General features: G+C 42.1%; 1 protein-coding gene across 1 annotated transcript; it reads right to left on the bottom strand.

Moving 5' to 3' along the window:
• Positions 1-2,245: 2,245 nt before the first annotated feature.
• On the bottom strand, positions 2,246-26,731 carry LOC141479447 (interferon-induced GTP-binding protein Mx-like). Its single transcript, XM_074168632.1, has 14 exons — positions 25,835-26,731; positions 20,053-20,354; positions 18,403-18,598; positions 17,209-17,346; positions 15,821-15,975; positions 14,399-14,537; positions 13,709-13,907; positions 12,966-13,044; positions 11,824-11,946; positions 10,888-11,029; positions 8,436-8,594; positions 7,422-7,498; positions 5,697-5,939; positions 2,246-2,717 (listed from the first exon to the last, which is right to left on the bottom strand). Exons 2-14 carry the CDS (start codon positions 20,278-20,280, stop codon positions 2,484-2,486), a joined length of 2,112 nt encoding a protein of 703 aa, XP_074024733.1. The 5' UTR covers positions 20,281-20,354; positions 25,835-26,731; the 3' UTR covers positions 2,246-2,483.
• Between the last annotated feature and the right edge of the window lie 477 nt (positions 26,732-27,208).

The following is a 27,208-nucleotide window of genomic DNA, read 5'->3' as shown; positions in this document are numbered from 1 at the left end:
CGATGGTGAGGTTCCTGGCTGCCAACATCGAGATTGCCCTTTGCCTTTCACAGCAGGGAGAGTTCAAGAGTCAAAGTTTTTCAGCAAGGCTGTGTTGCAAGCGGTAGAACTCCAATTGCAGACACATGTACAGAGGCTGGGTGTTTTATGCAAAGAAACACAAATCTGCGTTTCTGTGTAAGCAGATGAACTACCTCATTTATTAAATTTGGCTTTTAATTCATTAGAGCTCTCCTTTATGTATCTGCATGTATGTTTTTAGCAAAATGTAATTAATATCAGAGTGCCACCTCAACTAGGATTTTGAAAATAACTTATAATCATAGTACAGAGGATCAAAAAGCCATATCAAGTCACTTTTGTTAAGAAGGATAAATCGTTTGAATGAAATGACTCTATTAGTCTTGTTTTCTCTTTTGGTACTGAAATGCAATTGTCTTGCATGTAAACACTGCACCAAATAAATATATTATATTTTTTTTTACAAATAATTTTCCTTAGTAGTGGTTTATATCAGTTTGCTTGGATTTTTTTGGAAGCAGTTGCTGGATTCAGTGTCTGAAGTGCTTTGAGAATCTGATTTAAAAACAAAACAAAAACCCCACCAAAAAAACCCCCACACCCCAAAGCAAAGGAAAAACAACATGAGGGCAATCCAAGAGATTGTTTTAATTCCAGTATTTTAAGTCCTTGAGCAAATGCAGGGAAAGAGAGCTGGATGCCCAGGAAAGTGGGATGTCTTTAGTGGCTGGCTCTGATGCAATCACTCTGACTTGTGAAACTGAATTAAATAAGGAAGTTTAGTCTAAAGGCAGTGGGTTGAGGGAGTCACACCCTACTTTGTTATTACATCTCATGCTGCCTGAAGCAATGTGTACCTGCCTGTCTTCTCTTGGTGTGAGACAGGTTGTTTTCAATAGCACGTGAGCATCAAGTGTGTCTTGGGGAATACCATGAAGTAGTCAAAAAGTTTAAATCACTTTCAAAGTAGAAATTAAATAAATTAAGTTGTTATGGTATCGGGTTTTTTTATAGCTTCAGATCTGCAGCACTGCAGGTCAATAGTAGCAAAACAGTATACTGAAGTGTGGAAATCTGGCTATACCGCTGAACAGGGTTCAGAAAGCTGCATGCTGTACTGGGGTGAACGCTCTGCCACAGAAATCAGCCATCTGCTGCTGCGGTTTCATGTCAGAGGGTCCAACACCTTCCATTGTTTCTAGCCTGAAGAGGAGGCTTCTCTTGTAAGCTTTGTGGAAATTACCACATGGCACACTGGTACAAGCACTTTTTTTTTTTTTTTTTTTTTTTTTTAGCTGACTGCCCAGTGACAGGACAAGAGGTAACAGGCACAAATTTGAACATAAAGACATTCCATCTAAACATGAGGAGGAACTTCTTTACTTTGAGGGTGGCAGAGCACTGAAACAGGCTGCCCAGAGAGGTGGTGGAGTCTCCATCACTGGAGACTTTCAAAACCTGCCTGGACACGTTCCTGTGCAGCCTGCTCTAGGTGGACCTGCGCTGGCAGGGGGGTTGGACTAGATAATCTCCAGAGGTCCCTTCCAACCCCATATCATTCTGTGATTACTCTTGCTACATAAAGCCCAGCTTTTCCCATTAAAATAATTCCTCCATGTAAAAGATGTCATGAATACAGTGTGCAATGTTGCATAGTAACTGGCTTCTGTGAGATGAAAGAGTTTTTGGAATGGTTCTTGCCCTCAGTAGCCACGTGCCGAGATACCCTTCTAATGTTTAACATCCTGGTTTAATTCCTTTTGGAATGCTATCTGTTGACTTGCCCATCAGTCCAAAATTTGAGACAATGCTCCAGGCATCCAAAAGAGAGAGCCTCTTAGCCTTTCTTGACAAATCAGGGAATTGAAAAAGGAAAAAGGGATCCAACAGCACCCCATGGATGTACCAATCAGATGAAGGTAACTTTCTGTTCCCTCTAGGCTGGAACTGCTTCACACCCACCGCGTGCACCCTCTCTGCCTACTGGGCTGGAACTTAACTGAGGTGACACCTTGTGCAGTCATCTTTCAGGTGACAGCAGGAAAGACAGCAATGACAGCAAGGCAAAAACACAAAGGGGAGTGGGGGATGGCTAGGGTTGTGCAGTAACTTTCCTCTAGGAAAGTTAGTTACATAATTTGATTCCTATGGTTTGTGAGTGTTACAGCTGAAAGACCACATCCTCATTAAAAAAAAAAAAACAGCAATGACAAAACACAACCCTCAGAGCTCTAGCTTTTTAATAATTGTTTCAATAATTGTAAAGAGTTCATAAAGCAAACGTTTAAAAAATGGGATAACATTTATCTAATCACAACTCACCCGGTGGAGCACTTCATGGGTGTTTGTGTACAACTAATTATGGAAAATAAAGCAGAACTGAACACTAGAAATTAGTATTAAAGTTCTCCAATAATGCTAGAAAACAAGAGTAGAAATACACTTCTGAAAAATGAAGAAATCTACGACACGGTGAAGTCTCTCAGGTATTGGCAGGCTTTAGTGAGACGAGTAACTCGTTGACTGAGGTAGCTCCGATGTTTAGCAGCTTCACTGTCCTCCTGAAGGAGGTGGCTTAACTTGTCTCTTTCTTGCAAAAGATGCAACATTGTCGTCTGTAAGTTATCCCCGAAGTCATAAACGGCAGAAGACAGGATGATCAGTGGTATCTGATTGCAGAGGCGTTTACTTGCTCCCTGCAAGAGGGGGGAAAAAAAGCAGACTTGGTCCCAAAAAGAACAAAAAAAGGAAAGGGCTATAGATAATGTGGTAAGAAGTGACAGCACGGTTTTAAAATGTTGTATTGAGTTACTGTTCAGGGAGTGCTTCTAGGAATTTAAAAAATGTTTGTTGTTATTCTTCTTTATGCCTAAAGATCTGAGAATTATGGGAATGTCAGCTTTGGCTTTTTTTCCCTCGGGGAACTAAACCCAAGGCAGGCTGTTCCCTGCTTTGCTCTGCCAGCTGTCATTGGTAAGAGTTATACAAGGACATACCTGATGGATAGTACTTGTGAACAATTTCTGGCATCAAACCTGTCTTCTCTGAACACCACCAATTGTTATGGAACAGGAAATCAAAGTGTTTTTTCCAAAGGTGGTATATTCCTGTCTTTAGGTGGCATTTCTGATGTGGTTGTCTAAGTCTAAGATAGCTTTGGAGTAAGCTTTAGCATTAAGGGAAAAATGTCTTCAGCAATAGTGAGACTACACTGTGCCTATGTTACATCTATTGATATTTCAGTGAGAAAATTTTCTGCTTAACCTGTCACACTGTCTGCTCTAGTTATTTATGCAAATTGAAACAGATTGACCTGGAAGAGGTTGTGGGGCCCTTTCCCCAGAGACACCTGCAGGGCTTAGGGGCTTAGCTGGTGCTCTTGGGTGACGGGAGGTTCAAAACCTCTCCAATGCTGGTGCCAAGGGAGCACTTAGGTGTGAGTGACTGGTTGCAGTTGAGAGAGGTGCCGTCTTCCTTTCTTTTTGTGGCGTCTGACTGGAAAATGGCAGTGGGAAGACCTGGCTTTAGATCTCTGGAGCTCAGTGGCTGCAAATCTTCTGTGTACAAGAATGGATCTAAGCTCAAGATGAAAAATACCTAAGACTAGATGTTTAGTTTTTCTTTCTAGTTCGCAGAGATCTAGTCAATAGCAAATAATCCAGCGGAGTCAGCTAAAGCACTTATTGAGCCTACTTGTTCTCTAAGCACTACTGACCGTGGTGGGAGGGACTGTAGGTGCTTTAAATATGGAAGTTTCTCTGGAGCTCAGTGGCTGCAAATCTTCTGTGTACAAGAATGGATCCAAGCTCAAGATGAAAAATACCTAAGACTAGATGTTTAGTTTTTCTTTCTAGTTCGCAGAGATCTAGTCAATAGCAAATAATCCAGCGGAGTCAGCTAAAGCACTTATTGAGCCTACTTGTTCTCTAAGCACTACTGACCGTGGTGGGAGGGACTGTAGGTGCTTTAAATATGGAAGTTTCTCTGGAGCTCAGTGGCTGCAAATCTTCTGTGTACAAGAATGGATCCAAGCTCAAGATGAAAAATACCTAAGACTAGATGTTTAGTTTTTCTTTCTAGTTCGCAGAGATCTAGTCAATAGCAAATAATCCAGCGGAGTCAGCTAAAGCACTTATTGAGCCTACTTGTTCTCTAAGCACTACTGACCGTGGTGGGAGGGACTGTAGGTGCTTTAAATATGGAAGTTTTTCTGGAGCCAAATTCTACCTTTAACCTTGTCAGTTCTGTCATAGGTGACACAGATTCATGAATGGCATTTTCAAAGGACATGGACACTTAAGATCTTCCGTCTTATTCAAAGTGTGTTTGGCCTTTCATAAATAACATGGAGATATGATGCCCTGGCATTTGTTTTTGTTGAAAACGGTGTTTAAGGCATTTACAAAAATCTGTAATTATCATCTAAGGCTTTCATGTTATAGCAGAGAATATAGTGAGGCGGCAGGGAAGAGCTTATGCAGTTCTGCCATTGTCCCTTGTTCTCTGAAGGCCGATGTTTTTCTCTCCATCAGCCTGAATATTTAATTGCAGGAATTTGTCAAAACCTTGCTATTGAAATTCAAGGTGAGCTGCTACTTACCTTACTGCATTATTAATATTGAACTTGTTGCTTTCTGAGGGAGTTTTATGAAACAAAGATCAAAAGCAAATCCTGATCCTTTGTTAAAACGTGTCTTCAGAGTCTTAACTTCTATGGAGCTATCTGCAGTACAGCATGTGCACTCTGATTTCTACAGATCAAATAGCCGAATCCATTTTAACTTAACATTTTCTTATTGCTCCTCCTGCCGCCTTAGTTTAGGATCTGACTGCAAGCCACTGACACCACTTTCTGCTGCCAGCAGGAATGTGCAGAGGGGCTCGAGGCTGACCTGAGCTCTCAGATGCTGTGCCGAATGCCAAAGTGCTGTACATAATGTTGTGAAGCGCGCGGAAACTAGCATCATTTTAAAACCATGAGATGAGCTTGTGGTGGGGAAAGCAATTCTAGGGCTGTTGCTTCCTTTGCTGGAGAAGGAGACTTGCCATCAGCTGAATATCAGTAACATCTAATTACAGGGCCAAGGAATATTCCCCATCCTCTCCTCACCTCCATGCTGGTAAGTCACTGTCCTTTCATCTCCGACACTTGTACCCATAGGAAAGCCAGCAAGAGAGCATTGTGCTGGAGTGGGGCTGTGTTGACAGCAGAGAATCACCCTCTTCTCCATGAAAGGCTGGAGGAGGGCGAGAAGAGGACTCATTTGCCGATGCTGTATTCCCCGAGTGAGGGGCAGCCGCAGCAGGGAGCCATGCGAGGCTGGAGGGTAGCTAACTAGTGTTTTAGGAGCCAGTTGTATTTTAACAGCCTACAGCCTTTTCCAGTCACCAGACCCCACTGTGGGCAACTGCTTCTCCCCAGTGACTGTGCTGACACAGGCTGTCAGACCAGCTTTGTCCTGGCATTTTCATCACTGGTCAGAAGCTCCGATTAATTTGTATAGAAGCTGTGGGTGTACCTGGATGAGACACTTACACCCTCTGGCTACTATTCCCTGCATAGTAGTAGTATTTCATGAAAGACTTATATTGACTAGAGCGAGATCTGGGAGAGGAATATATGCTATAGCATTCAGGGTGCAGAAAAGCTGTTGTATCATAGTCTGTAAACTCACATTGAAATAGGCCTTCGTGTGACAAACCATTTCCTCGACAAAGGAGGGCTCTTGATTTGAAACAGTTCCAACCTGAAACTCTTTCTCATTGCCAGCTTTGGTAGCATTTTGTTGCTTAACAGAGCGTAAATCACTTATGTAAGCATCATCCTGGCAGTATACGATTCTCTCCATTTTAAACTGGTTCCGGATGTGCCTTTCAGCCTCTGCTGCTTGTTTGTCTCGAATGTCTTCAATTCTGACCTAGGAAAGAAAAAATCAACAAGTTGTCAGCCATTTGTTTCCTTTGCATAGGTGCCGGTGCTTAGCAGTGTCCCCAGGGAACAGCAAGGTGGGCACAGTGTTCAGCAGTCCTTGCTGCCTCACTGCCTAATCCCAGACCAGCTCTTGAGAACACGGAGTAATGTCTTAGATTCTGGTTCCCTTGCTGTGAAAGAGCAGGAAATTGTGGCAGTTTTGTCCCCTCCTTAAGACGAGCGAGATGAGTCAAAACCTGGTGCTAGGACCCCGAAGGAAAATACAAGGTTGATGGGCCAGCCATGAGTTCAGCCTGCAGCCTGTCCTCGGTTTTTGCATGCATTTTGTTTGTGTCTTCCCCTCGCAGTAGGCAGTGACAGTAGGCACTGATGTGAACTCCATTGTCCCTCCTGCCCTTTTAAAATACTGCAGACTCCTGTTTGTTGTCAGCAAACCAACCCTGTCTAACCCTTCACTATCTGGGATTTTTATTGTAGTAATCTAATTCCTTCCGGCCTTTTTGATGTTTCCACCTAAAAGTTTGTGGTGGCTGCAAAGTTCCCTCAGTCATCCTGAAATTCCCTTGAAATACTTTCCTAGCATCCCTAAGAAAGCATCACATCTTTTTCTCATCTTCAGTGTCTACCAGAACTTCCTCCCTCTTTATTCCTCTCACCATGTTATGCCTAAAGACCTTCCCTAAACACCTTTGTATTTGGCTGAAATAGCTTATTTGTTTGCTGTCTCATTGGCCTGGGAGCTCCGTAGGGTTTGGGCATGCAAGTCAAATAGCAAACCATCTATTTCACTCACATTTGCCTTTGAGCTACCTTTTTAAGCAGTACCCTGTGAGTGGACTCTGCTTCCCGGCTGTCCAGCATTGCTTCTCATCTCTTCCTCAAAGCTCTTTTTGAGGAAAGGTCTTCAGTGACATCCATATCATTTAACTCTACCTCAGAACATGCAAGCCCCCAAATTGTGAACAGTCATCTTCTAACTCTCTCAGTTAAACGATTTTTGGCTTCTCTGCTGCTGCTCCCTTTTATCAAAGATGAGATTGCTGCACTGGCTAACACTCTGCCTTGCCTTTCAGAGAGAGAAAAGCACTGTTTAGCACTCTGAGGCTACTCATATGCTTACAGACCATTGCAGGACTTAAACCTGAAATGGATTATAAGCTCTTCAAGGCAGCCATACCAGGTTTTCTTTGCATTGTGTTGTATGCATCAAGAATGTAACCAGAATGAATGAGTAATCTATGTTTTAGACCTTGTCAAAGTTGTACCAAGAGGCAAAACACACTTTCATTAGTGCCATTATAAACATGCTATTGTTTTCAAGCTCTTCCTTATTTTATAAAAACTGTAGGCCTGCAAGAAATTCCATGCTTGCATATGGGTAATATAATGGGATAGGTATTGTAAGCATGGCTGTATTTGCCATTGCATCTCACTCTTGTCTTATCTCAGGTTATAGGTAGTCTCTCACCTTAGCAGCTCTGTTTAGATTGTGGAAATTAGCAAAATGCCTTTTAGTGAGCTCCACAAATTTCTCAACAACGAGGCCTAAGGGAAGAACAGACAGACAAAATAAAGTCAGCAAGCAAGTGAGGTTTTTAAGCTATTGTTAATATAAGACTTGCGAAAAGCACTCATTTTCTGTATTCATCCAGAAACAGCTGAGCAGTTATACTGAGGCACTATGCCTTTAAAACCAATAAAAAGTAGGAATTTAGATTTCTAGGTCCGAAAGTATAAGCATTAAAGACTTCCTGTAACCACTTACTACCTGAGAGTCTGAACATCACTGAGATATTTTTTTTTGAAAAAGCAATTTCTGTGCTTACGTCTGTGATTACAGATGCATCATCACTTGGCCATATAAGCACATCTGCATCTTGCCCTCTGAGTAGCCTTCCCAGGAGAAGGGGCTAGCACATATAACACAGAGCACTGGGTCTGGCACAGATGCCATAGCTGCCTTCTAAGGCAAACGCAGAAGAGTGAGGATTATAACATAGTTTTTGCTTGGGTGCTTTTTTCCAGATGAATTATGTACCCTCTCCCCCAGCCCCAACATACAGTGTGTAATACATACAATGTCATGGGAAGAGCTGGCAAAGAAGCTGGGTTCCTAGTTCAGGTTTGTGAAAGCCACTCCCTGGGCTTGGGAATACCAAGCAGCTCGGCTGGCACCAAGCATTGCATAGCATTCTACTATACAATTACTTTACTGTGTTATTTATTATAGTTACTTTCTAACTCCCTTCCACCAGCCACTGGGAAAAGTATTAACAAATGCTGGAGGCCGCACGGAGAGATTGGAGGCTCTAGAGAAGAAGCAAGCACCCAGCTTGAATCAGATTCACTTCCCCATTCTGAAGTATCCTGGCTAGAGCTCTTGCTTCAGCAGTGAGAACGTTGGCTTATCCTGGAAAAAAAAATTGTCAGGCACACTAGTGTCTCCCACACTCAGACAGCTCATGCAGCCTGCGAGACATACCAATCACATTGTTCAATATCTCAATGGCTGGTTCCTCCAGTTCTATGATTTGCTCCTTTATGATGTCCTCAAATGTTCTGTAATTGGTAAAGCCTGGGAACTCCCGTCCACGATACTGGTCTTCATATTTCCACGCTTTACTGGGCACACTTTTTTTAACTGTAATATTAAAATAACATTGCTTTACTACTAAATCCCTCAGTTTTTAATTTTCAGATTTAAGAAGGAAGACTAGAATGACTACTGAGACAATCTTTCAAGCAATACCATTACTACAGAACTGAGCTAACACACATTATCACTCAGTGAAAGAGCCATCTCACACACTGGAATAAGAGTCTAACTGACAGAAAGCTATCCAGAAATTATGATGGGGCTCAAAAATACTGGTTCTTCTTGGAATTGCTCTCCTCACAGAAGTGGCCATTGCCAGTCACTTCTGAGTTTTAAAAAAACCCAGAACAAAACAGAACCCCAAACTCACTAAACAGTCTTATTCCAGTGAATCTGCTGTTGGCTAGCTATTTTTATTTAAGATATCACAGTCTATACTTCTTTGTTGACATTATATGAATTTGCTATCTAAAATGAGGTATATCGCTTTGAATTGGTTTATATATTCAGGCAGAGATGTGCTTCTAAGTGTTTTGAATGGTTTTGATATTGCCCTGTTCTGGGGTCAAATTTGTGAATCATGGATCAAGCGCACATGTGGAAGTAGAAGTCAAGCCATGAATGCATTCAATTCTAACATTCAGATGTATGAGTCCATGGTTGGATATTAACAAAAAAAAAAAAAAAAAAGAAAACAAAAAAAGTAGATGTGGAGTGTCTGGTTCAGAGTCTGAAAACATACCTGTGCAGTTAAGATAGTACAAAGCTGTGACACGGCAACAAGAACATCTATCACCTTTGCAACAGAAAGTTCAAGGCTTCAAGTATTCAAAGTATCTGCTATTTTTTAATACTTTCATTCATCATAAGAAAGCTGAAGTTAAGCAGAATCATCTGACATGCAAGGATGTACCTTCAGAAATCCTAGTGGTGGCTGATAACAATGCTCTTTGTTGAGGAAGGGCTCCCTAAAGCTACCTCTAGTTTTCAAGCTATGTAAGTGAATTTACTCTGCAGCACGTGTAAATACTTCACGTGAGCATATGTACACATGATTTTGGGGTAGCATATTGCCAGCAAGAGGTTTTTTGTTGTGAGAGCTGCCATGTGCTGCTACCCTGATCCTATTGTGAAGTCAGACATATTAGGTTAAATCAATGGGGATAACCTGAAAGTGCCCAGAGGATTCCGCACTGTGGTTCAGCTGCCATGTGATGCCTTCCATATCTTCTGCAACTCAGTTGCTCTTCGTCCTCTGAAGAAGCTGCATCCTTCTGCTAGTTCTTTGTGCTGTTTTTACATCTATTTCTCCATCTCTTTATTGTCTTACTCTTTTATTCATCTCTATAAAATCATGTTGGTTGGCTTGGTACTTCATGGATGGGACATAAGAGACATTGACATACACTGATGTCGGTCTCCCTTCACATATATATACACTGCATATATATACATATACTCATCTCTGGCTGATGGCACCTTTGCCACCTATCTGGACCTATAATTTTAGAGACACTAGTGACGTTGACATAGATGTACGTCAAAGACTAAAAGAACTTGTTTCAAGAACTACTGTTTGACTGGCAGCTGATGCTATTTCATCTCTACGAGCAAATGATGGGGTCTCTGAAAGATGTGGAAAAGGTGCTGGGAAAGATGTTGAGTGTGCAGCAGAGGTCAGTCTGCATGTGTCACTCTGTGCCTCAGTTTACAACTGAGTTCAGTTAAGCAATTAGCAAGGTGGGTGATACACAGAAAGGGGTGCTCTTTACAAGGTTGTGGTTATTTCAGACTCAGAATTTTTCTCCACACCTTAAACCTAAAAGCTAAAGTAGAACAAAAAAGACAAAAAATTCCAAAACATTCCTAATGATAATAAAAATAATGACAAATTATTATATCATTATAATTATAACAATTATAAATTATAAGAATAGAAATAACAAGAATTATAACCAATATATATTTTAAATATATTGTTGTTGTTATTATTTTTATTCATTATTAGTGTTGGTATTGGTTTTGTTGCTGTTATTTAGAAGAATGGCTCAGAGAACCACCAAGCAATTCTGTGCCAGGGTTCACAGTCTTGATCTTACTGCTTTGCTGGGAGAAGAGAGACATCCACTGATCTCTCTGTAATGACAGCATTTAATGCAAGCCGGGTGTTTGTCCCCCAGGACCAAAGCATAACTTGCCTAACACTACAACAGACGAATGCTCCTAGCTTCTTTTTTACACTTTCTTGAAAATAACCCCTTGATGATGCTGTGTCATGATTTAAAAGCAAGGGAATGGAATGTCAGGTCAGATGCAAGTGATGGTTTTCTATGCTTACCCTTTGCAGCACACTCTAGGAGAATCATTTCCCACGTTCGAAACTCTCTGCGGATTTTTGTAAAAAGTCTGATTTCATTTCCAAACAACTGTTCCTCTCCACGTATTACCTGAGAGATGTCTTGATTGAAGAGTTTGATCAACTGTAATGAAATAAAGAACAAGCAAGCAATGTAGTGAAGTTTCATTTCTTCAGAGTAACTTGCATACATTAAGTAATTCTGCAGCTATTTGATGTTAAAGCAGGTTCACTGGAAACATCCTTACATCTTTTATGCTCTTTGCTCCATTTTGTTGGTTTTGTTTTTGTTTGTGGTTTTTTTTTCTTTCAAAACCAGCACAGCTAAAGGAGAACAAACTTAATACTCTTTTGTTTTGTTTTGTTTTCCTGGGGACTCTTAGAGCCATTTACTAAATTGAAATTGACTAGGCTTGTATGAAGTCCTTGAAGGCTGATGAGCCTTCATAAACACCTCTACTGGTGTTCCGAAAGCTTACTGTGGGGGATTAGCTCTCTAAGATGAGGCACTCAGATAGACTTGCAAACCATATTTTGATAACAAGAATGCATTTGATCTTCTGAATGCTGTAAACAATGGAAACCCTTCAAAATGTCAGGCAGGCAGGAATGTAAGTTTTCCCTCTCTGAGATGCTTGATTTTCACCAATCAACTGAATTGTTGTTAAGTTCTCCTGTCACATAATGACAGGTAAAAAAAAGCTAAAGAGGCCATGAGCTCCCGGGGTCCATTATTTTTGCAGATATGATGTATTCCTGCCAGAGGTTTGTGTATGTTACTCTCAAAACATATCAGTGACAGATACCACAAGCTTCCTGGTGGTCCATGCCAACAGTTTGCTAACTTCAGGTGGTTTCTTTTTCTCCCACATTTACCTGCTCGCTCTGCTCTGTAACCAGAACAATATTGATACTTACATCTGTGAGGAAAATCAGTCTCTCAGACTCTGTTGTGGGTGTGCCTCTTCTATACCTTTGTAGATCATGTAATGTTTTTTGAAGCACCTCACGTATTTGATTCTCTAGCGTTGGCAAAGTTTTCTGGGGGGGTAGACAATAAAGAAGGACATTTAGGTAGGTTGAACGTATATGGTTTTGGAAGGAAAACAAAATCCCTTTAAGACTGACCTACACCTGCACATGATCTTTGCTGCTCTTAGGAGTCCAAGAGCTCGCCATCCTTGCATACCACGTGTGATAGTGGGATAGCATGGAAGTACAAATATGGCCTTCATTGAGAGAAGGCAGGAGCTAAGATCTCCCTGAGATATCAGGCTGGACCTCTGTCCTGGTTTCACTGCAAGGCAGATGGAGTAACTGAAGTCTAGGGCAACATTTCACTTACCGTGAGCCAAAAACTATGTCCTGGCAGATTGTGCCAGGGAGGTGGTGATGCAGGGAATGTACTGACACCTCCATTCCTGATAAATACCTGATAAATACCTGATTGAACACGGCTGCTTAGCTGCTTTTTTTATGTAAAGTTACACAAATACATTTTTTTTCTCCTTCAGGACTGAATTTAGAGATTCCCTGCATTTTAGCATTTTCCCTTAATGGGATAAGTTATATATCACTTCAGATATATGTATATAAAATTAAAAGCCCAATATAGTTATATTAGCATAGTAATATAATTAAACAATTAGATCTTACTTGAGATTTTAAACACACTGAACATTTTCAGCTAAATAGAAATTATCGTGTTTTAGTAAACTCATAGCAGTAACTTGTCACCCAGCCGATCAACACTCTACACAAACAAAAATAAATACAGTGGCTGCCATTGAAAAGGTGGGAGTTCTGAGTCATAAGTAGATGAAATTATTTGCCTATTGTCAATCTTCATCTTAAAGGCACATCTGAGGAGAGAGCATGGGTTTCTTTACCTCTAACTCTTACTTCAATTTGTTATTTAATTGAAGGATAATTAAGTACTATCTGTGCATATAAAGATGCCAAACCAATTGCAATCATTTGGAATCCAAGGTTGAAGGGCTGAACTTACTTTTAGACAATAACTAATACAAACAGCTTAGTATGGCATCTCTGTTACTTACAATAATATGTCTCACAAGTTCATTTGTGAGCTTCTCTGCCAGATGAGGGATAGTAGCCCTTTTTTCTTCCAGAAGAATGCTGCAAAAAGGAGGAAAAGGTGGTTTTGACAGACAGCATGTGCAGGGCAAGGAAGCAGCAGTGATGCTCTGCTCTTTTTTCACTAGTTCTACTACACAAATTGAGTAAAACAAGGGCCCTCTGGGGAGTACTAGTACAGATGCAGCAGCCCAGGACTCTCGGGGTACCATGGCTTTTATGCAAGAGTTGTTTGACAGCTACTGCTACTGGCTAAGAAAAGGGAATCAGAATAAGCTGAAAATAGCAAATTCTAAGAGCAGATTAATGTGCTGCTGCATTATTTCTGCATGTGTGAAGTACACTGATTCAAAACCCTTTTCACCTGCCATTCTCTATATTATTATGATTGATTTGCTGCTTGACTTGAAGTGCTCAGATACTTAACTTGAATCCTTTGGGACTATTCTGAACTTCTTAAGTTCATTGTGCTTCTCCCAGGTTTAAGGAGAAATATATAGTGAACTTGCATACAAAATACATTTTAAAAGTTTATTTGACGTGTAACATTTTTCTGGCTTACTGGAATGCAACACTACATGGGCAATGAGAAATAGTGATATAATTAATAACTGTTTTTAACCATAATTTAAAACTCAGTGAGTTAACAGGAAGCTTTGACGTGACTTTACTATGTTTTTGATTAGGTCTTTTCTGCAAGAAGTACCTGAAATATTTGTGACTCTCGAAGAATTTTCTTTCCTGCTGGATTGCAGCAGCCAAGGCCAGTTTGTTGTGGATGTCCTGCTGTCCACGACACTTCACAATCATGTAACCTTTTTTGAGGGGAACAACTTGGTTTTGTAGTATTTTAATGATAGACTCTTCGGTTCCTCTGTCCACCAGGTCGGGTTTTGTGAGGATCCCTGTGAAGTTACCCAAAGAGAAATTTAGCCGAGCACAGGAGTTAAAAGTAGGAGAGGTGCAGTAGGACACCCAGCCACCACAGCAGGAATGTGCTGTGCTGTGTTTTATAAAGCAACTTGTCTTTGTTTTGTGTTCTTCCTCCTAGAAAGCTCTCAGCTTTGCACTGTAAAACTTTCTCTACATTTGGCCTTTTGCCTTGCAAACCTTTCTTAACAGGCAGCAGCAAAGCTTTCCCGCCACTAATTCTGAGATTTTCAATTTCCAATCATTCATAATGTGAATGCCAGCAAAGACTGAAAATTGAGGGATTCTTAGAGCTATTGGATCATCTCAAGCTTTGTAAATAGTTTATTTGGGCTGTTTTCTTTTTTTTTTTTTTTCCCTTCTAGTAGTGAGTTTCACAGATCTGGTGTGAAATACAAAACATCAGAGCTTCATGGAAAAAAAGATTTGTACTTCTCTTCAACCTGTAGTTTAAAAAATTTCTCACCTAGTGTCCTTTCTCCACTGGGGTCCACCTCTTGAGCCATTTTCAGTGCTTCCGTTGTTGCAATATCCACATTACATGGCACCACTACCAAATTGAGTGTCTCTTTGCAGCCAATAGTTCTTCTAAGGAGCATTTTGATCTGCAATGCAATATGGCAGTAATGAAGTTCAGTGAAATCAGATGCTTGCATGTAAGATGTGATCACTTCTAGCAATATGAGATACTGTCGGATGACATTAAATGTCACACGTGAGGATAGTGTTACATGTTAAAGGATGACATGGAAATGCAGCCTCTTTTCCTGTGTGAAGATTAATCCAAACATGAGTGAGATCAGATTGATATTATGCCTGTTGTGAAACCTATCTAAAGCTTAACTTCTCATGCATATAGTCTTCCATTATGGAAATATTAAAGATATTTTGTAAATAGTCACATGTAAGAAAAACAAGTTCTGATGTCTAGCCTATAGCCTCAATCCCTGAAGCATGCAGGCAGCTGGGGACAATGGAAATATGTGGATCATGTCACACCTGCTGCTTTCTTCTGAATACAATAGAAAGATCACTATCTAATTACAAGATGAAATTACTCTTCTCCCAGACAATAAAGCCCAGAGAATCCAATCTTGTCTCATTTTTGTTGATATGTCTAGTTTACTTTGGGCTACTCCTACTCCAAGTTCCTATTTAAAGGTATTTTAGGACAAACAAAACACCCAGCTCCTGTACATCACCCTCAAAGATGGCATTGGCCAACTAGAGTTTTACTTGCGTTCCCCGGCATTTCTTCTAAAAGCAGACAGGAAGAGTAAAGATCCCCTCCACTTTAATACATATTCTCTTTATTTCTAAAAAGGTCTACTGGGATCCCTTAAGGGATGAGAAAAACCAGGATGGGTCTGATTCTGATGTGCTCTGTAAGTAAGGGATGACAGAGCAATGAATCTGCAACAAGGCAAATTTGCCTCCTTGCTCCAGAAATGCTTAGGAGAACTCAGATCCATTCACCTTTGACAAACACAGCCACAGAGCTGGGTAAGGGACAACTCATTTTGGGATGTATCTATATTCCAGACTGCAGTCTATACAAGGGACAGAGGGGCAGTACTGTATTCAGGGTACATACAGCCAGGTTACTGCGAGCTGCCATGGGTAGCCTGTGTCAAGGCACTTGAGTGGCTCCTTCACAGCGAGCGTGGGCAGCTCCCTCCTGCATGATAGGGCAGATAGGAGACCCTGGACTTCGCCCTTCCTGTGGCAATTCCTTGCCTGAAAAACAGGCGTGTTTGTTAGGGTAGCTCTATTGCTGGCTCAGAAGTCCAGCATAATAACTCCAACGCCCTACAGCAAAGGCTCACATATGAGGTAGGTTACTGAAGTGACCTTGTGCACAAGTTGGCGTATGAGACTCAATTTTTACCTGTTCCCCAATGTCTTTTGGCTGATCCCCCACAGCCACTCTGGCAATTCCAGGAAGATCAATTAGTGTCAGATCTGGCACATCTGGGGACCAAATTTCTAGGGAAATTAGTTCTCCACTAATGGCACCTCTAGTACCAGCCACGACATTCTGGGCTGCAAGAAGAAAAGAGCAAGGCAATGAATGCAAGCTTCAAATAATGCATCAAAGCAAAGCTGAACACAATGATTTCAAAAAATACCTACTACCAGCTATGGTTCTTTTAGGCTTGGCTTTTTTTTCAGATCCAGCCACACATGAAAACTAACATGCAAATATCTAAGGAAATTATTATGCAATACGTGGAGTCCTTTTGGAATTTGGACTGCAGTATTTTCCAGAGCATATACTTATGAACTCTCAAATATGCAGGCAAAATACATATAAATAAACCACAATGAAAGCGATTGGATAAGATACTGGTAAGTTGTAGAAATGTTTCTTCAACATCAAGACACTTTGTAGGCATTATTTAATCCCTGGTTGCCTTGAAAAATAAATACGTGTTATTCTATATTCACATTTTGATAGAGAGGTTGAGAAATCAAGTAATTTGTCCCAGATCTTATAAGGCAATAATGTCTGAACTGCGAACAGCACAGAACAGCGAGGAAATCCCATAGTCATTCTCATAAGAGATTTTCCAGCTCTGTAATTAGTTTAATCAATCCATACCAATTGTCTTGCCAGTTTTGGAAGGATATATTGAAAATATCCAAATAATGTATTGAAAAGCTAATGGAAAAACATTAGGACAAATAACAATGCTGCAGAGCTGTGCTAGTCGAGGAAATGACAATCCAACTTTCACATTAAGGGGAAGTGCTTGCTGCTGAAAAATGTTTCCTTACACAGCATGAAATACCACAAAAGCAAAGCTACGACATGGGAAGGGCAATGATGGAGGCTGTGGTCACACTACTTGGTACAAGCTTTATATGCCCTCCACTCAGCCTTCTTGCAGCTTTCTCCAAAATCATAAGATTTACAGGCACAAACACCTCAAGCCTCCCCTGAGCTTTTGGACCGATGACAGGAACCATTTAGGGCTTTGCATATTTACAATTTGACAGACAACCTCCCCAAAGCAGGCATACAGCATCCAGCTGAGAACACAGCCTGAGCTTTTATCAGACATCATGGATCATCTTCACCACTAAAGTGGTACAACTCTTTTGAGAGATATTATGCAACTCCACCTTCTTCTGCTCTGAATTCAGCTCTTGGTGTTACTCACGGCTACAATTACTATGTTAGTCTGGAGACTACTGCTCAACCTAAGAAAAGGGGAGAAAGGATTCAAAGGAGACCAAGCCAGCTAGATCAGATGGGAATAGGTTACAACACACCTTCTCTTATTGCTTTCTCCACCTCAGAGGCATCCTGGAGGTCTATGCTGGTGTTGCGGTAACGCATTTTCCCTTTCCATGCCTGGGTAGCGGGTATTCTTTTCAGTTTAAGTTCCAAGGGGCATCGAGTAACAATACCTGCAGCAGTTCCAAAGACAGAGGAAACTCTCTCAGCAGTTGTTATGCATGACACACAACCATGGACTGCGTGGCATAGGCAGGGTTGCCTAATAGTTTGCACAGAGATACAGGAAGTGTTCCAAGAGACATTGCCAAAGGGTTCTCTGGCTTCCCGCTCAGAGTAGGACTGTCACTGGTGCTAGATGAGGCCAGCCATGGCTTTGTTCAGCCACGGCTTTGTTCAGCCACATCTTGTCTTGCAAACCTCCAAGGATTGGAGATTTGCACCTCTCTGGGTGACCTGTTCCAGTGCTGCACCCACATCCAATGAAAATCTTTTCCTCACGTCCAGCCTGAAAGACTAGATGCTATCGTCAACTCATACAGAACTTGCAGAACTTAAATGTGTGTATATACACACACACACACATATACAGAGCTGGGAAGTGAATCTTTTCGAGCTTCAAAGTCTTCCAACAATCTTCTCTGACTTAAATAACATCCAAGGCACACGTTTGTAAGTAAAGATCTTTATACATTTTTTGCCAAAAAGGGTATCTGTAAGAAAATCCTGTTAGAAAAATGCAAACCAACTCCAAAAGCAAATTTCAAACCTAGTATTCCATGTGAAACAGATATCTGCTGCACTACTTTTTGCTGGGAAATGCACAGTCAGCTGATGGTACGTTTCAGTCTGGCCACAGTTTGGGACAAGTATGCCACACTATACTCTTCTTACTCTTCGTCTCTTGACCACCCAGAACATGTGCCTTGTTGGAGTTACCCTGCAGTGCCCCACCTGGACATCCATTCCTTCTACCAGAAACCAGAGCAAAGAAGGCCCCTGGAGCCTCAAAATCTAGATATATTCTCAGTCATGGAGTTATTCACTCCTCAACCGAAAGGAGAGGAGAGGAGAGGAGAGGAGAGGAGAGGAGAGGAGAGGAGAGGAGAGGAGAGGAGAGGAGAAGAGAGGAGAGGAGAGGAGAGGAGAGGAGAGGATAAAGGAGAAAAGAAACCTTCCATCTCGTCAAAGTTAAATTCAACTGAAAACCTGAGAAAGTGAATTCTTACCATTGCCCCTAGGAAGAGCAATACCAGACAGGGCTTCTAGGACAGAGCTTTTCCCAGAGCTCTGGTCTCCAATCACTGCAATCGCAGGCAAAGCCAGGTCTTTTTCTATTCCGAGAGCTCTCAGGCTGTCGATGAGATCAATGCAGGGTCGGATCTTTTCCTCATACTGATTGTACAAGGCATGTTCTTCTGCCTGCTGGAGTTAAACTTACAATGAATTTTCCATAATCTTCAAATAAGTTGTTTCCACAAAAAAACCCCAACAACCTTTTAGGCACCTTTTCCAGCTCATCATTCTCTAGTAAACTTTATGTACTGGCATCAAGCTGTACCTCACATCACTGTGCATCCTTGCACCTCCATATTATATACAGATGTCTGTAAATTGGACAAAATCAGTTTAGGTTGGCTTGGTAACCATCCTTAGTGAAACTACCAAACTTTGTAAGCTCTCCTGAGAAAGTAAAGAATAAAAGGAGACCTCATTACTAAGTGTGCTTTGTTAATTTATTCTTTTTAATAACTGCCACTTTCTTCCACTCATCTACAGATGTACTGAAGTATGTGTATGCAAATGAAGACTAGTCCCCATAGTAAGAGAATTTAGTGCAGAACACCTTATTAAATCTTTGTTTTGAAGTTTGAAGATTCAGTTTGTGCAAAGACACCAGAAGTGTTCTGCTATAGTGTCCTTAAGAGGTGGCTAAAATCTTTTAGATCATCATGGCTCTCCTTTCTTTGCCTCATTTTAGGCTAGGGTAAGGAATGAGTATGAGTGATTTGCTTTAAATGACTGATTATTGTCACTTTACGGTTCTAATACACAAACCTACTACTTTCCAGCCCTTCAAAACTGTTATATATGCCCAACTAAAGTGTATAAAGATCAGCTTGGTCTCTTCTCCCATTTCCTCTTTCCACATTCCAGTCTGATTGCTGCATTTAGAAATTCAATTTTGAGAACACACATTCATACCCGATTTTTTGAAAATAAAAATTGAAGTTTCCCATCATAAATTTTGTCTAAGAAAATCACCTCTGAAAATATGTCTATCAATCAGATGTAATCAAATAGAGCAGATTTTACTTTCAAGATGAGAAAGACAGCACATATTACTGGAGGCAGGTATTTTAAAACCTTATTGGTAACTCCTCCCCACTATCTTCATTATGATGTTTACTAGCTAATAAATCCTAACCGTTCTCAAGGAACTTCATTAACTATGACACAGACTTAAAACCAACCTGGTTTCAGTGTCAAATATTCAACACAGGTTTTTATTAACCTTTCTTTGTATTTCTGTTGAAGGTAGCAGAGCCTCAAGTAAAAAATATCTCAGATTTTAGGATTTCTGTTTAACATTGCTAATTGTTACAAATGAAACGGATACACATTGCACGTGACGTTGGCTGCTAGGCTGCTGCTGTCCTGTTTTCTATGTCTGCATTTTTTATGCCTGCAGATTAATTGCAGCTACTTATCTTCCTAGTTACACAAATGACTTCTTGGCCCGGATGCCAAAAGTACTCCTCCGCTTACACCTAAGTGCAGATTACCCAAAGAGACAAGGGAATTCATTTTGGGCCACGAAGTGAAACACAGGAGTAAGAGTGGGGAGGATCTATGCCCTCATCTAGTATCTGCCTTACCTCATCCTGTTCTCCGTAATATTGTTTCTTCAGCTCATAGTTAGGTTTTCCCTGAATCGTGTTCTGTGACACCAGAAAACATTCATCTTCCGACTCTGGTGGGAGAGGTATTCCAAAAGCTTCTGAAGATGGTTGGAATGAAGGTGATGCAGGAAAAGTAGGTTTGGTTCTTTCAGAAATTTTGGGCATTGCACTCTTACTGTTCATGGCTTGCTGATTTTTTGGCATACTGCGTAGGTTGTCCGTAAGTGCCTCACTGAAGAGTGATTACTGTCTGGTCTAACCACTCTTTCGTACAGCTCCTGAAATCAAACATGGGACACTGAGTGACTTGAGCTTGCAACAGTGATCATAGCAGAGAAAATCAAACACCACTTTTATTTACTGATGCAAACTCTCAGTATGTATTAAGTGCCACAGGTCTTTTCAAATCACTAAAATTGCTCTCCAGAGGTTAGACCTGAAACTCTTCTCCTTACCTCTCTTACCTTTTTTCATGTTTTCAAAAAAGAAGTTGCCAGGGTAAACAAGATATTTTTTGGGAGGCAGGTGGGGAGGTGAGTAGAGGGTGAAACAAGTTACACCAGCTTTGTGAAAAGCCAGTTTTCCTCAATGAAATATTTTGCTGAAAGGGGTTTTGAGAACCTTAGTCAATATGGCAGCTGCTGGGCATGGCTGGAGACTGTGTGAATGCTTAGCTTCAGTCACTTGGTCTGGGGTACAGGGCTGTGTGTCCGCACAAGGAGGGAATCCTAGAATCATAGAATTGACTCCAGGTTGGAAGTGACCTTTCAGGTCACCGAGTCCAACCATCAACTTAATTCTGACAAAAAACATCACTAAACTATGTCGCTAAGCACCACGTCTACCCCTCCAGGAATAACGATTCCAACACTTTGCTGGGCAGCCTGTTCCAATGCTTGATAACCCTTTTCATGCAGAAATTTTTCCTGATATCCAATCTAAACCTCCTCTGGTGCAACTTGAGGCCATTCTTTTATCCTATTGCTTATTACTTCGGAGAAAAGACCGACCCCCACCTCTCTACAACCTCCTTTCAGGTAGTTTTAGAGAGGGATAAGGTCTCCCCTCAGCCTCCTTCTCCAGACTAAACAACCCCAGTTCTCTCAGCTGTTCCTCGTAAGACATGCTTTGCACCCCTCACCAGCTTTCTTGCCCTTCTCTGGACACACTCCAGTACCTCAATGTCCCTCCTGTAGTGAGGGGCTGAAAACTGGACACAGTACTCAAGGTGGGGCCTCACCAGTGCCGAGTACAGGGGGACAATCACTTCCCTAATCCTGTTTATCACACTATTCCTGATACAGGCCAGGATGCTGTTGGCCTTCTTGGCCACCTGGGCTCACTGCTGGCTCATATTCAGCTGGCGGTTGACCAACACCCCCAGGTCCTTTTCCGCTGGGCAGCCTTCCTGTCACTCTTCCCGAAGCCTGTGGCACTGGATGGGGTTGTTGTTACCCACGTGCAGGATCTGACAGTTGGCCTTGTTGAACCTCATACCATTGGCTCTGTCCCATCAGTCCAACCTGTCCAGATCCCTCTGCAAAGCCTTTCTACCCTCAAGCAAGTCGACACTCCCACCCAACTTGGTGTCGTCTGCGAACTTACTGAGGGTGCACTCGATCCCCTTGTCCATATCATTGATAAAGATGTTAAAGAGAACCAACCCCAATACCGAGCCCTGGGGGACACCACTCATGACTGGGCACCAACTGGATTTAATTCTATTCACCACCACTCTCTGGGACCAGCCATCCAGCCAGTTTTGTACCCAGAGAAGAGTACTCCCATCCGAGCCATGGGCAGCCAGTTTCTCCAGGAGAATGATGTAAGAAACCATGTCAAAGGGTTTCTAAAATCCGGGTAAACAATATCCATAGCCTTTCTCTCATCCACCAAGCAGGTCACCTTGTCATAGAAAGTGATTAGGTTAGTCAAGCAGGACCTGCGTTTCATCAACCCATGCCAACTGGGCCTGATCACCTGGTTGTCCTTCATGTGCTGCATAATGGCACTCAGGATGATCTGTTCCATAATCTTCCCAGGCACTGAGGTCAGACTGACAGGCCTGTAGTTCCCCAGATTCTACTTCCAGCCCTTCTTATGGATGGGTGTCACATTTGCTAGCTGCCAGTCTATTGGGACCTCCCCAGTTTGCCAGGACTGTTGGTAAATGATGGAAAGTGGCTCAGTGGCTAAGATACTGTTAGCAGGTCCCTCAACATTTCCCCTTGGATTACGGGGTCTTCATTCTGCTCCCCGCCCCTGTCTATGAGCTCAGGGATCTGGGTACTCAGGGAACAACTGGTCCTATTACTAAAGAGTGAGGCAAAGGAGGCATTAAGTACTTCAGCCTTTTCCTTCTCCTTTGTCACCATGTTGCTGCCCCCATCTAATAAAGAATGGAGATTCTCCTTAGCTCTCCTTTTATTACTAATGTATTTATAGAAACTTTTTTTATTGTCCTTAACATCTGAAACCAGGTTAGGTTCTGGTTGGGCTTTGGCCCCTCTAATTTTCTCCCTACATATATTCACAACGTCTTTGTAGTCTTCCTGAGTGGCCTACACCTTCTTCCAAAGGCCATAAACTCTCCTTTTTACCCTGAGTTGTTACCATATCTCTCTGTTCAGTGAGGCTGGTCTTTTTCCCCAGTAGCTTGTTTTTTAGCACATGGGGATGGCCTGCTCCTGCCCCTTTAAGACTTCCTTCTTGAAAAATGTCTGGCCTTCCTGGGCTTCTTTACCTTTCAGGACTGCCTCCCAAGGGACTTTGTCAAACAGGCTCCTGAAAAGACCAAAGTCTGCCCTCTGGAAGTCCAAGGTAGCAGTTTTGCTGACACCCCTCCTTGCTCCTCTAGGAATACATGGGTGGGCCACTGGCAATGAGAGTAGGACACACCAAGCCATAGTCTGCTATGCGGCCAACTTGCCTTTCTTGCAATGGAAACATTGTCAGAAGCAAGTGTTACACCTCTTTTAGAAGCTCGGTGTCTTAGTCCCTCCCTTTATAGCTTAAAGCCCTCTCCAAAAAGCAGACTTTGCTTGACATGACGTTAGAAAAGGCAGAACTAGGAGACTTTATTTTCTTATTTGGCTTTTCTTTATCACAGAATCACAGAATCACAGGATGATATGGGGTTGGAAGGCACCTCTGGAGACCATCTAGTCCAACCCCCTGCTAGAGCAGGTCCACCTAGAGCAGGTTGCGCAGGAACATGTCCAGGTGGGTTTTGAATGTCTCCAGAGACGGCGACTCCACCACCTCTCTGGGCAGCCTGTTCCCATGTTCTGCCACCCTCAAAGTAAAGAAGTTCCTCCTCATGTTTAGATGGAATGTCCTATGTTCCAGTTTGTGCCCATTACCTCTTGTCCTGTCACTGAGCATCACTGAAAAAAGACTGGCCCCATCCTCCTGACACCCATCCTTTAAGTATTTATAAGCATTGATAAGATGGGTGATTGAAGAAACTGGAAGCTTTTGATGTGACATTTTGCAGGGGAAGTGAATTTTGCAGGGGAAGTGAATTCCAGGGAGAATGATTTAAAGAAAAAAACAACCAAATGGTATTTTTTCAAAGCTAGATTTTTTTTTAATCTCCCCCTGTGAAAAACAAGATCTGTTTAACTCAAACACTTGTGAAAATTAATTAGGGAAAACACATTTTTGCTTGAAATAACTTCCCGTTCTTTTAATTTTTTGGTTGAATTAAGTTTACAGGTTTTCTAATTTGAGCAGATGCCAAAGCAGGATATACAATGTAAGTTATGCTCTCAATGTGTAAAACAAGTTTATAAAAAAGATTAATTGCACACTTGCTATTCGGTCTTTCTTTTTAATAAAGCAATATATTTTTTTTAATAGATATTCCTGTCTCCTTTTATCAAAATAAAAAATAAATTGCTATGGGGAAACTTCTCAATTTTGACCAGCAATAAAAGATGACAGAACTACTTTAATTTATTTATAAGTATTCATTTTACAGTTCCTTCATCTTTCTCCACATGTCCCCTTTCTTTAATATCGCAGCATGAACTTTTCTCTTTCTATTAATGATTTAAAGTATCTTCCAACTCTAACCATTCTATGATTTTTCTTTTTTAAGATTTTTCTTCCTTGAATGAGGACTCAGTGCTTTATCTGCAACAAACATACATTCCACATTCACTGGCTACCAGATTAGTTTATGACTTTCTATTGCTATAGGAATTAATTTACTGATAATAATGTTCCTAGCAGTAATCTCTTCTATCTTATCTCTCCCATTCTCAACATGCCTTTCAATTTAGTGGAATGAACACTTCCTAAAAATTTTTAATTTAATGTAAATATTACCCAGGAACAATTTTCCATCCCTTTTACACTATTATTATTCATTGGGCTGTGTTCAGAGTTATTAATGTACTGGTTTTAGCACATGGCCTCCTAAATGTGGATGTATTTCATTCAGAAAGAGGTTATACAGCAAGCTTTAGTGTCCTTGTAATAAATAGGATGAAATGCAAAAACAGTAAGGCCACCAGGAAAAAACAAAAACAAAAAGAAAGATCTTGGAAGACAAAATTGTGACATCTGGGAAACTGGGACTTAGGGAACCTGAAAAAAAAGTGACAACTTTGAAATGTTTTAGTGCAAGGGCTATATCTTACCACATACCTAGAAGGGTTTTTGGCCAGATCTACAGTGCCGACCACAGCATGTACACACAGACACACAGGCTAACAAAGTGAGCAATGGAGTAGATCAGCATGCATGGATTTCTGCAGCTACCTGGCTGTTCTCCATCTGAACCTGCAAAAGGTTAGATAGGTCTGCGCAATCCTTCACTGTGCACCGCAGGCATAGTGATGGCTCTGTGTGCCGAGCCTTGACAACATGGGATGAAAGAAAGAAAGAAGGAGGAAAGAGCTGCAATCTTTAACTGCCTTTTTGACACTGGCCAGAATCCACCTGTGAAACATGACACCTGGATGACGTGATGATACTGAAAGTCTGATAACAACCCCCCTCACCTGAGATGTCCCTGCCTCCATCATCGGGACAATACTGGTTTCCTTGAACCTTACCTTTAGATGTTTGCCTGCCTGTGTGTCAGCAACTTCCCCCCTCCTGCACAACGTGAAGCACTGCGCTACACAACCACTCCTGCATGAAGCCCCAACCTGCTCAAGGTCCTGAAGACGAGTTGCCTCATTTTTCTCTAATGATCCTGGCTTTGCATCTTGAGGGATAATGTCAAAATCTCCTATCAAACCCAAAGCGCAAAGGCGCGACACTGAACCCAAACAGCTCTTGCCTTTATTCACTCTGTGTCCAGCCAGGGGATCGCACAGACTTCTGTCTGACATATGTCCTATGACTTCAGGATATTTGGGTAATCTATGCAGTCTCTGGGCTGTAGGTTTATTAATTCTAGCTGTCTTCTCAGAAAAGAAATGAAGCAATGCAAAGCATATGATGCTACACACAAATACGGCCAGCTAGACTGTGTTGCTGAACACTGCCCCCACACAGCACATATTTTAAAAAATGTGTTCTGATTTAAATGCCATCTCTCAGTCGTCTCCCTTTAAAGAGGAAATAATATGAATGCCTTTTAAATTTTTCCTCACCCCAGGAAACAACGACCTGACTACTGGAAACCTTGTTTAACCATATTTTCTTTAGACCCTTATGCTGCCTTCACATGCAACTATTAAAAGGAATTAATATAACAGTAAAAAATAATTATTTTTAGAAGAAGGGAAAGAGAAATTCCTACCTGTGTAGTGTCCCGTAGCAAGGAGAAGCAGTAATTTTTTTTTCAGCTTCCCCTGGTGCTTTTGTATTTGCAGGCTCCACCTACACACTGACAAAAATCAGGAGAAATGAAACCAGTTCTGAGATGAAACAGGACTAGTTTCATTATAGCTCTGGAAGTAATAATGCAATGCATTGGGGTTTGTTTTGTTTTCATTTCCTCATACGCCAGCCAGCTTTCCTCCTATTTTGCAGCGGAGAGAAACGAAACTCCTCACAGGCACAACCGGCTGCCTCCTTGCTTGGCTGTACCGTGTAGCAGGGCAACGGGGGCAAACGGCAGATGGGACTCAGAAAGATTGCCCATGAGCAACAGCCCCTTGTTTTTCTCCCCCCCCGCCCCCAAAAGTCAGCTCACTGAGCCAGCTCACTCGCGTATGGGCTGAAACCAGCCGGGTTGGGCAGAGATGGGACAAGCTGCCGTGCCCTGCTTCCACCAGGGTTGCCCACTGGGGATGCTGGCCCCACGCCATCTGGGGGACCCTTCCAGCCTCTTCAACCCTTCGTGCCAAAAGCAAGTGGGTGAGGTCCCCCTCCGCCGGAGAGGGGATATTTTTTCCACCTCACAGCAAGACTTTCCAGCCCAGCCAGTGTGACAATCCGTGACACCACACACCTGAGCTGCGCCTTTACTGATGGAGGCTGCAGGGTATGGCTGAGGTTGCTGAAGATGGGCAGCAAGCAAGCAGAGAGACAGACAGTGGGATTTATCAATGCTGTGCGCTGCTTCAGGAGAGCCGAGGTCTCGAGCTGTTTCTCAGGTTCTTGTGCTGTTTTCTCCACATTGCTGGGTCAGGATGCTCCCTCTTCTGCTGCCTTTGCTCTCCTGCCTTCATTTTTTTTGTGCTTTTATAGCCTCTAAGCTGTTAAGCAAAGTCCATTTCGGGGGCTTTGCAAGTCTGATGCAGTATCCGCCCTTAAGTCTCTCTCTGGTTTTGCCTGCCGCCTCAATCAGCTGCTCTCAGTTCCTGGCGGTTTTGGTGGGTTTCGAACTGCCTTACTCTAGTCCCTGTGTCCGACAACAGCAGTGACAGTGTTCATTACAGCCAGCCCTTCCTCCTACTTCCTCACCCAGCAGTCACTCGGAGGGCTTGTTCCTGGGCTCTGGCTGCAGGCGTGTGGCAGGCAGTGACACAGCCAGCGCTGCACGGCCGTGGCAGGGGACCCCAGCTTCAAGCTCTCCCGGACTCCACCAATGTCCCTCTTCTTGCACTCAAACGTATAGGAGACCTATCTGATGGGTTTCTAAGTTGTACTACCAATTAGCTTATTAATTTTCAGCAGTGCCTTTGTAACGTGATTAATTCGGTTATGGGGTTTTGTTTAATCACAGGAC

Source organism: Numenius arquata, chromosome 1, assembly GCF_964106895.1.
Source record: "Numenius arquata chromosome 1, bNumArq3.hap1.1, whole genome shotgun sequence".
Taxonomy (NCBI): Eukaryota; Metazoa; Chordata; class Aves; order Charadriiformes; family Scolopacidae; genus Numenius; species Numenius arquata.
Note: the sequence above shows the minus strand (reverse complement) of the source record. Positions and strands in the feature narration are given on the sequence as shown.

Excerpts from the sequence above, each read along its gene's own strand:
- LOC141479447 (XM_074168632.1), bottom strand. The coding sequence starts at position 20,280 with ATGCCAAAAAATCAGCAAGCCATGAACAGTAAGAGTGCAATGCCCAAA. Across the intron at positions 13,045-13,708 it reads GAGAGTCACAAATATTTCAG|CATTCTTCTGGAAGAAAAAA; the intron begins GTACTTCTTGCA and ends TCCTTTTTGCAG. Across the intron at positions 2,718-5,696 it reads ACACGAAGGCCTATTTCAAT|GGAGCAAGTAAACGCCTCTG; the intron begins GTGAGTTTACAG and ends CCCCTCTTGCAG.